The sequence below is a fragment of the Terrapene carolina genome, unplaced genomic scaffold (genome assembly GCF_002925995.2).
Source record: "Terrapene carolina triunguis isolate 2854851 unplaced genomic scaffold, T_m_triunguis-2.0 Scaffold33891, whole genome shotgun sequence".
Taxonomy (NCBI): domain Eukaryota; kingdom Metazoa; phylum Chordata; order Testudines; family Emydidae; genus Terrapene; species Terrapene triunguis.
In genome coordinates this window covers 13,903,489-13,912,805 of record NW_020698242.1, presented here as the reverse complement: position 1 = coordinate 13,912,805, position 9,317 = coordinate 13,903,489, and the positions used below count along the sequence as shown (strand labels likewise).

Here is a 9,317-nt window from a genome sequence, read left to right as displayed (position 1 = left end):
CCCAGCCCCGGCCCGGCCAGCCCGCCCCCAATCACACAGCCCAGCCCCCGCCCCGGCCCGGCCAGCCCCTGATCACACAGCCCAGCCCCCGCCCCGGCCCGGCCAGCCCCCGATCACACAGCCCAGCCCCAGCGAGCCAGCCCCCGATCACACAGCCCAGCCCCAGCCCCGGCCCGGCGAGCCAGCCCCCGATCACGCAGCCCAGCCCCGGATCACGCAGCCCAGCCCTAGCTGCTCTACTGGGAGTATTTACCAGACACCATGGGGTAGCTGGGAGCCAGAGGCTACAGTCCTTTTAAACCAACCACACTAGAAAGGAGTGGGGTCTACGCTACACGGATGGCGGAGTCCCTGTAATAGGCTCAGGCCGTCCTCATCCCACCAGCCATGACATACACTGAGCTGTGTCCATCCAGCAGCAATCCCAATAGCACCTCAGCAGGGACCAGCCAAACGGCACGCGGAACGGCATCAGCAGCCCGTGGAGCGGGCAGCAAGGGCAGTTACACAGGCGTGGCTAGGGGGTCCCAGCCAAACAGCAGAGCAGCACCAGGACACAGGTCTGGGGAAGTCTCCAGGGGCTGCCTTGCTGAGAGATACCCGCAGACAGCCCCACCTAGGGCTTCCCATAATTACTGGGGCCCGAGACAGCAGGGCACAGAGCCAGTCTCCAGGGAACAGTCAGGGGGATGCTGGTTCACATAATACGCTAACTTTAAGGTAGGCTCCTACAGCAACCCAGACGCCCCCACTATCCCGATGTATTCTGTGGCCAGCCCGGAGCACTGGCGGCCACAAGTGCTCTGGGGCTCCCCTGGTAAGAACGGATGGGAGAAGTGAGCTCCAGAATCTCTGCTTCCTTAGACAGACACACAGAGACACTGACACTCTTCTAGACCTCACAGTTGTGGTGAAACGCTGGACAACATGAACCAAGCATAAATGGACATAGAGATGCCTGCCTGAGTCTGCAGAAAGCCTAAAACAACGACTCGGAAGTACAAACCACCCCGTTATTAATGGGGTGTTAACTCTGAAACCTAAGGATGGCAACTTGTGCCACACTGAAAACTGAAATTTTGGAGACAGCATAAAATAAACAAAGTCAGAATAAAACAACAGAGGCTCTGGCAGGGACTTCATTATTAACTCAATACCTCCCTCCCCTCCGGGGATATGAAGCTTCTGCAGAACTTCCACCAGAGGCTGCAGAACCCAGGGACCTTGCCCAGGATTTCGAGGCAGTTGGCACAAGGCACACAAGGCCTTGCAAGTCACATGCTTCTGCTGTGAAGCTAGAGGTAAAGGGCAGCCCAGGGCTCGTGTGGGAGCCCTCGCACAGGATCAGTTGACGTGTAACACCCAGTCCTCTGGGAACAATTGGCAGGGAGTGAGGAATGGGGGTGCCCATGCTCTGATAACAGGGCTCTCCCTGATCAAAACAGAAGCTGCCCCCTGACTCCAGCCTCCGAATGGTGCCCGAATAGTCCCTGCTTTCCAGAGGCCCTCTGGGGGTGGTCTCCCCCAGCCCGGAGTCAGCAGGATTCAGAGGCAACTTGGTAACCCAAGCGCCATGCTAGTCACAAGTGGACAAATGGGGAAAACGTGCACAATGAGCCAGGAGAGAGCCATTCTCTCACACACAGACGACATTTCCTCACCAATCCTCTAGCCAAGTAGTAATGGACAAAATGCTTCCAGTTGATTTCTCTGCCAGGATCTTGCCAAAAAAAATAGAGGAATCCCACGGCAGCGCCTGCCCCCATGACAACCAGGAAGCAGAAGTTCTTGTCATCCCAGGGGAACTCTCCCTGGGGTGGGAGAAAAGGAAAAGAATGCTACAAGTCAGCAGCCTGATTCCAACTGGGAAATAAACATCCAACATTCAGAATTAGCCTGGGAGCAACCGCCAGTTCCTTGCTGCCCCCTGCCCTGACGGCCAGCCCTGCAGTGCTACTGAACGATTCAGTGCAGGCTGCTGGCACAGCAGGTTTGAAAGGGGTGCAGGACTGCTCCAATTGCGAAGAAACAGCCAGTGCATCTGTGCCGCAGCCCCACCCTGATCTCCGAGCGCGGCGCCTGTGTCTACACGGAGTGCTCACACGTAGAGCGGGGAGCCTAGTGCGTCAGACTGGAGTCAATACCTGCACTTGTGCAGCTGGGCCTGGGCCCCCAGACTCTGCCTGAGAAAGGGCATGCTGGCAGCCCGCTGAGAGCCTGGGCACTGATCTGCCATACTGCCCAACCAAACGCCAACCATTTGCACCTCGAACACGGAGGTGTGGCCTGCCGAGTACAGGCCCCAGCATGCCTTGGCCACTCGGACCAAGGAGGAACACACAATCTTCACTAGCCACACCTCTGGCTCTGGGCTGCATTCAGCCCGCAGCCACCTGTGTGTCACGTGGCTTATTCATGCCTCCCTTCCAAGGTAGCCCCTTGCCCCACCCTCTCACAGAGCTAATGTTAATCCCGAAAGAAAAACTATCCCTAGATCCTGGCAAGCAGAGCTCCTTCCAACAGAGAAATTCTGCAGCGTTTGTAGTTACTTTTGGCAAAAAGCAAAAGGGTTTGTAATCCTCACAAGAAACCCCAATGACTCGGAAATAAGGAAGCTGATGCAATTAGTGACTTATGTCACTTATCTAACTACAGCACTGTCATTAAAATACCCACGTATTACCGACAGGAAATGACCAGTTCAGATCATTCATATAAATATTCTATCAATTCACCACTATCCTGAGGGGAAAGTTCACCCTACACATTCCAACCACCACCTTCGCCCTGCCCTACAGGACAGCTAACAGACTCTTGCAATCCAGATGTCCCACACTTGTGAGTCTGGGCTGTGGGCCAGCACTAAGGTTCTCCCTGGCATTTGTAGAGTTTTCACAGGAATATTGTCCTTAGCCAAGGTCACATTTCCTGGCATCGCTCATTTCCTGTCTCTTCAGTGCTTGGGTATTTCCAGTGGCAATGCTATAGGTAGGCATGGTACGTAAGGGTTATGTGGCTATTTCAGCTTCCTTAACCCTGAGTTAATTAAGTTTGCGTATAGGAATTGTCTAGTTTTTAAAAACCAAACCAACACAAGGAGCAGGGAGTCTGATGGGCAGGAAAGCCTTTACGTGCTGAGCACTGCTGGCCCAATTCTTCCCTGAGCTGGTGCTGAGCCCAGTGCAGGGCAGACAAGGGGACCCATGTACCCTCCTAACCCTCAGAGGCTGCCCTAACTTGTGCCTTGGCTGGAACTGCCTTTTGCTGCCAGCAAGGCCCACTGAGTTAGCTGGGCAATGGAACACCCCAGCCACGTGCCCTCCTCCCCTCACACCAGGCGATCCTCTGCTCTTGCCCGGGAGACCACCCTATGCTGTAGGTATTGTCTGGGTGTGCGTGCATGCGTGGTGGTGGGGGGGGAGGGGGCTGGCTCACAGCTCCTTCATATCCCCTTGGTGCTGACCCAGCTGGAGCAAGCACACACTGCACTACACGGGGGAACACATTCTCTCTGCATGGCTAGCAGCTTGGTGCCCCAGGCAACTTGTGCGGGTGGGCACACGAAGACTGCTGGGGTGCCAGGCTCGAGCTCTGCTGGAGCCTTGCAAGTCTCAGAAAGCTGGCGCGCCGCTGCAGCCCTGTATGGGCTTTGCTGTGGAATATTATATCCGCGGCTTGCGATCGATTTTGTATTCCCATGGCTGCTGCTGGGGCACAAACAGAAACATTTCTGACACAGGATCCAAACTGAAGGTTACAGCGAGTGACTGTGGTGAACATTAAGCTGGAGCGATCTGAAGGAAGAGCCAGACAGCAGATTTACACTGCAAACAGGGAGCCACTTGAACTACTAAACTAATAAAGAGATTTACGTGCGACTTTCCAGACAATTCAGTCTGCCCTGCAAGAGACAGGGAGATGAACCTGTGAGGACTGAGACTGATTTTTGGAACGAACAAAGGGACATAATCCTCCTGGAACCTTAATTATCACTGCCCCTATAACAGAGCTACAGACCTTCCACACGCGCCTCCACCACCCAGAATCCTCCTTCTTCCCTCCTCTCTTGCCGCCACCTCCTCCGCCATTTCCCCCATGACCGAGATCTTTTGGATCAGGGAGGCCTAGGGAAAAGAAAGGTGCATTAAGACAGACAATTGGCTTTGAAGAGAGCCCAATTTCCCCATCCCATTCACACGCCGAACAGCCAGCCCATTTATTAAATAAGCCAGCCCTGTTTGGAAGGTCTAATTAAAAAATATTTAAAAAGAGGTAGACAGGGCAAGCGAGATAAAGCCAATTGTACTCAGAATCCTACAGCGCAACGGGGATTTTACAGATCTGAATTGAGGTGGGCAGGACTAGAAGAGCAGAGAGAGTTGGGTGTCATGACAAGGGTTGAATTCTCAGAGTAGTGGTGGTGGGGAAACGTACTGACTCATGGTCATGAGGGTATTTTAGGCACACACATGCACACTGTAGCAATCGCTATCCAGCCCCTCACTAACACTCTCCCACTCCTGAGCATCTTTATAAAACCTAAGGACCAGCCCTGGAGGATTTGGGACTGTTTACCTTTAGTCTGGTGAGCATCCTCTGCTGGGCCGGGACTTTTTCCATTCTTCTTAAAATACTTCTCAAAGCCTTAGAGAGAAAGTGATTGTGTTTTGGTTATTTAAAGGTACAGTGACACTGGACTGACACTGTGCAGTCAAAGAGTCCCCTCTGTTTATAGGGGAAAGATTCTGGGCAAACCAGGAAGATGCTAAACCAAAACCAAAAGGTCAGGGGAAATGATTTTGATGACAGCCTTTTGAACGGACCGCAGGGGGCAGATTAGTATCTACAAGACTGGAGAGAAGGAGGTTACAATAGTCAATACCAGATATTATTAGAGCATGTAGCTTTACATTTATTTACCAAACAGCATTGTCCAAGAAAGATCTCTGCTTCTGGGATCTAACTTGGACAGATCGATCTAAGGGAAGGAAGAAACACCTGCTAGCTAGTATGTTGCTGCCTCTGTAGAGGGAAGGTCCCTGCGCAGAGGAATGCCTTGCATAGCACTCTTTGAAAGTCTACAAACATATCCTGATCTCTAGGGGGGGATCCCCCCATTCTCTGGCTCAAAGGCTGGAATGCAGACTAAGCCAGAAGAGGGACTCGCTCAGCTCACGTTGGTTATCTTCTACTATCCCACTGCAAAGGGGAGTTCTGGAGAAAAGGTGCCCCAACATTCAGGTTTTAACTCGGACTTCCTGAGGTGGACTGAATCTGCCTGAGGTGATTCTGTGGGGATATAAATCAGGGCAGCAGGCGAGAGCCCTGCAACACAACACTTATCAAAGGGCCAGGAGCAGCTTGAATCTAGGCAGTTGCAGAAAGTGAGTTACAGTGAGGTTTGGGCCCTGCCCCTGCCCGAGTCTCCCTGCCAATTTGTCTGGATTTATAGCCACACGAACCTCAGCTGTTACCCGAAACACATATTAAAACCCCACCCTTAAACAGAAGTGTGATTTTTAAGCTGATGGCATCCCTTTAACATCACTAGGGGCTATTATTATTATTAATGGGCCCAGGGCCTGCCAAGTGATGTACATTATTAGGTGTATTATGGTAGCACCTGGGAGCCCCAGACACGGCCCAGGACCCATGGTGCCAGACGAGGTACAAACACAGAATAAAAAAAAATCGCTCCCTGCCCCAAGGAATTCAAACAGATCTCTGCTCCCCATTGTTTTAGCCCTGCAGCAGCAGCCCACCCTCCCTGCGCAGGGTTGTTCTGCAATCCATTCCCAAGCCCCTTTCACTCGGGGCCTGCATTCGCGCCCGTCTTGTTTAACGTCTAGATCCCTCTGCCAACCACAGCTACCCCAAGAAAGCTAGTAGAAGCAAAAGGCCCTACTAGTAGCCTTGCTGGAGACACATACCTTTGGGTGGTTTTGAGCAGAGCCATTGCCAAGCGGATGCTATGCTCCCTGGATACTCCTGCTGCGGAGTGCGGATCCCCTTGAGCCACTAGAACAGTAAAGAGTAGTCTCATGTACACCACTGACACAGGACTGAACTGGCTCTCGGGGGGCAGGCACCCTTGGACTGATCAGAGCGCTGCTGTGCTCCAATTACCTTCTGGGACCGCAGGCAGCCCACGCGTAAACTAGAGCAGCTCTGGGGCTGCTCTAATTGACAGGAGGAGCCATGCAGTCCCAGCACGCCAGGAGGCACAAAGCAACCTTCGGCCCGGCCTCCCCAGTCCTGCGCGCAGAGCTCCTCAGCTGGACCCCGACGTAGCCCCTAGGTGCCGGCTCGGGCAGGGCCCAGGAGACCTGGCGCCGAGCTAGGCCTCTGCCTCAGTGCCCGGGCAGCCAGGGTGGGGCGGCAGAGGACGGGCCTGGTGTCCATGGAGCCAGCGCTGGCTGTGGGGGATGGGGGGTGCCAGCCCTGGGCGGCTCCGTGGGCAGCTGGAGAACTCGGAGCATCATGGGAGGGTGAGCAGGAAACGGCCTGGCCCTGCCCCTCAGAGCACCGCGGGGGGGAGGGGCGCACAGGGCGCAAGGGGCGGGGCTTTCACACCGTTCACGGCTGTGCGCTCCGCCCACCCGTCCTAACAACCAGACCACGCCCCCTGAATAGCGCGTCTCTCCAGCTATAGGGACGTCATGACCGAAACCAGCGCGCGCCGATGACGTCATCAGGGCGACGGTTTGCCCCTTGTAGTGGCATACGGAGCCGTACATTTTACGACAATGCCGGAAAAGAAACAGTCACTTCTCACCTGCCGGATCGGTGCCAGGTCCCTGAGTCCAGCCGGTGTGTGCGTCCGGCAGCCCCCTCGCCATAGGGCAGCGAGAGGCGGCACCAGAGTCCCCGACGCGAGCCGATGAGCCATTCCCCACGGCTCCGCCGCGCCTTGACGCGCATGCGCAGAGTTCACGCCCGCGAAGTCTGTGTGCACATGCGCCTTGCCCCTCGTCCTGGGCGGAAGCACCTGACGCCGGGACAGGAAAGGCTCCGCCGGGGTCTCAGCGAGACATTCCGGGTAGGGACGAGCGCTGGGGCCTTTGGTTCCGGGCTGCCCACGGCTCCGCGTTTCCCGTGCCCCCCGCGGGCCCTGCCCAGAGCGGCCTCCCAGCGCAGGGACAATAGGCGGTGGAGTCCAGTGTGGATCCCCCCGTCTGCACTGCAGTGGGGTGGGGGATTGCAGCCCTGGAGACGGACCCCAGCTAGTCCCCCCCCCATGTCTGCACTGCAGTGGGGTGGGGGACCCCAGCTAGTCCCCCCCCCCATGTCTGCACTGCAGTGGGGTGGGGGACCCCAGCTAGTCCCCCCCCCCATGTCTGCACTGCAGTGGGGTGGGGGATTGCAGCAGCCCTGGAGACAGACCCCAGCTATCTCCTGGAGTGCCCCCTGGCTTCCCTGCAAAGGGACAGTGTGCCAAGAACTGAGCTTTCATTTCTGCTACAACTAACAACGTAGCTGCAGGGGCCTGGGCTCACCCCAGCAGTGCGTCCCCAGGGTGTGCTTGAACTGGTTGGTAGGTCACCAAACCAAGCCAAGTTATTTCCCCCCTCCCCCCGCCATCCTGGTCTGGCCAAGGCCGGAAGGGGAAGTTCTGGTAATCTGTGTCCCAGCAAATGCTGAGTCATGCTGTAGTCTTTAGTTCATTAGCAACTGAACTTTCCTTCCCAGGCTTCAGTGCAACAGGTTAAGTAATGACAGACCCAGCAGCAGCATGTAACCTCAGTGAGCCGTTTGGCCTGATCCCCACCGCCCCCTCCTTCAACAAACGAGCAATGACGACACTCCATTAAAATGATCAAATACAGTGGTTTATTGAATCAATTCCATTGTACGTTAGATTCCTGTGCTACTATCCCCCATTCCTCCCCCTTGCTACAGCCACCAAGTTGTGGTGTAACCACAGGGAAACTTCCCCAGAGGTTTTGTTTTTGTCATTCACACTTTGCAAACTGCAAACTTTTGGTCCTGGTTCTGTCCTCACTGTGCAGGTTACAGGGCAGCTGTGTCAGCTAAACAGTTTTGTTCTCATTATGAAGTGACCCCTTTGACAGGAGGGCAGGCATGGCAAGGAATCAGACTGCACTGTAAGAGGGGATGTTCACAATGTAGCTAGAAACGTGCCTCCCATGCTGGACAGACAGACACACACTAGCTCTGCTTGAGCTACCTGCTAAAGATAGTAGTGTGGCCAGTGTGGCATGGCCTAGCTCAGGGGTCGGCAACCTTTGGCACCCAGCCCACCAGGGTAAAGTCACTGGCGGGCTGGTTTGTCTATCTGGAGCATCCGCAGGCACGGAGCCCCGCAGCTCCCGCGGGCTGTGGTTTGCCATTCCTGGCCAATGGGAGCTGTGGGAAGCAGAGGCTAGCACGTCCCTCAGCCCACACCGCTTCCTGCGCCCCCCGTTGGCTAGGAACGGCGAATCGCGGCCTGTGGGAGCTCCTTGCCTGCGGATGCTCCAGATAAACAAACCGGCCCGGCCCACCAGCGGCTTTACCCTGATGGGCTGGGTGCCAAGGGTTGCCAGCCCCAGGAGCTCAGAGCTGCAAAGAGGGCAGATGGGTTGTCCTCACGTGGCTAGCCCATGCCACAACATTCACACAGCGATTTTTAGCCCGGTAGCTCAAGCAGAACCAGCTGTATCTGTCTAGTCGGCCTAGGAGGTACACTCCCAGCTGCCATGCAGACATAGCCACTTCCCCTGTCTTTTCCCTTCCAGATAGAGGCAAGGATCATGCCATCCGTTCTGTCTTTCCCATTGGTGATTTATGCTACTCGAAGCACTCCTGAAGTTCCAGACTCCGAGGGTCTGGTAACAATACACACACAGACAATGACAGTGATCTGTCTGGGGCTCAGGTGCAACGCGGCAGCTGCTGCAGTCACTCTTTCCAAGGTGCATTTAATAAAGGCCATAGAGCAGCTGGCCTAGGGGCCTAGACTGTCTCTTGCCACAGGTGCAACAGCGCTGGGTCTGATAAACGTATGGCAGTCGGGTTAGACACGACACCGCCTGGAAAGTGGGAATTGCACCCTTCCCTCAGGACTGCCCATCCTGCCACAGGCTAGCACGTGTGGCCACACCTGTGGCATATGCTGCTTGTCAGGCTTCTGCAAGCGTGTGGAACAGCAGGTTCAGCAAGTGCTCTTCCATGCCTAGGCTCTGGTGACTGGGCAGGGGTGTAAAACACACTTGCGCTGCTAGTCCTGCCCTCTGAACTGGGGGGTGGGGGGCCGGGAGAACGCTTTCTTCTTAAGACTTTGTCATTGCAAGATTAGGAACTAAAGTTAAAAAAAC

General features: G+C 55.3%; 1 protein-coding gene across 1 annotated transcript in view; it reads right to left on the bottom strand.

Moving 5' to 3' along the window:
- LOC113409563 (AFG3-like protein 1) overlaps window positions 1-6,402 on the bottom strand; it is a 15,063-nt gene extending 8,661 nt beyond the window's left edge. The window contains 5 exon segments of the mRNA XM_026663621.1: window positions 1,645-1,811; window positions 4,018-4,124; window positions 4,576-4,644; window positions 5,931-6,018; window positions 6,127-6,402. Of these exon segments, the coding sequence (XP_026519406.1) occupies window positions 1,645-1,811; window positions 4,018-4,124; window positions 4,576-4,644; window positions 5,931-6,018; window positions 6,127-6,402 (707 nt within the window).
- Window positions 6,403-9,317: the final 2,915 nt, after the last annotated feature.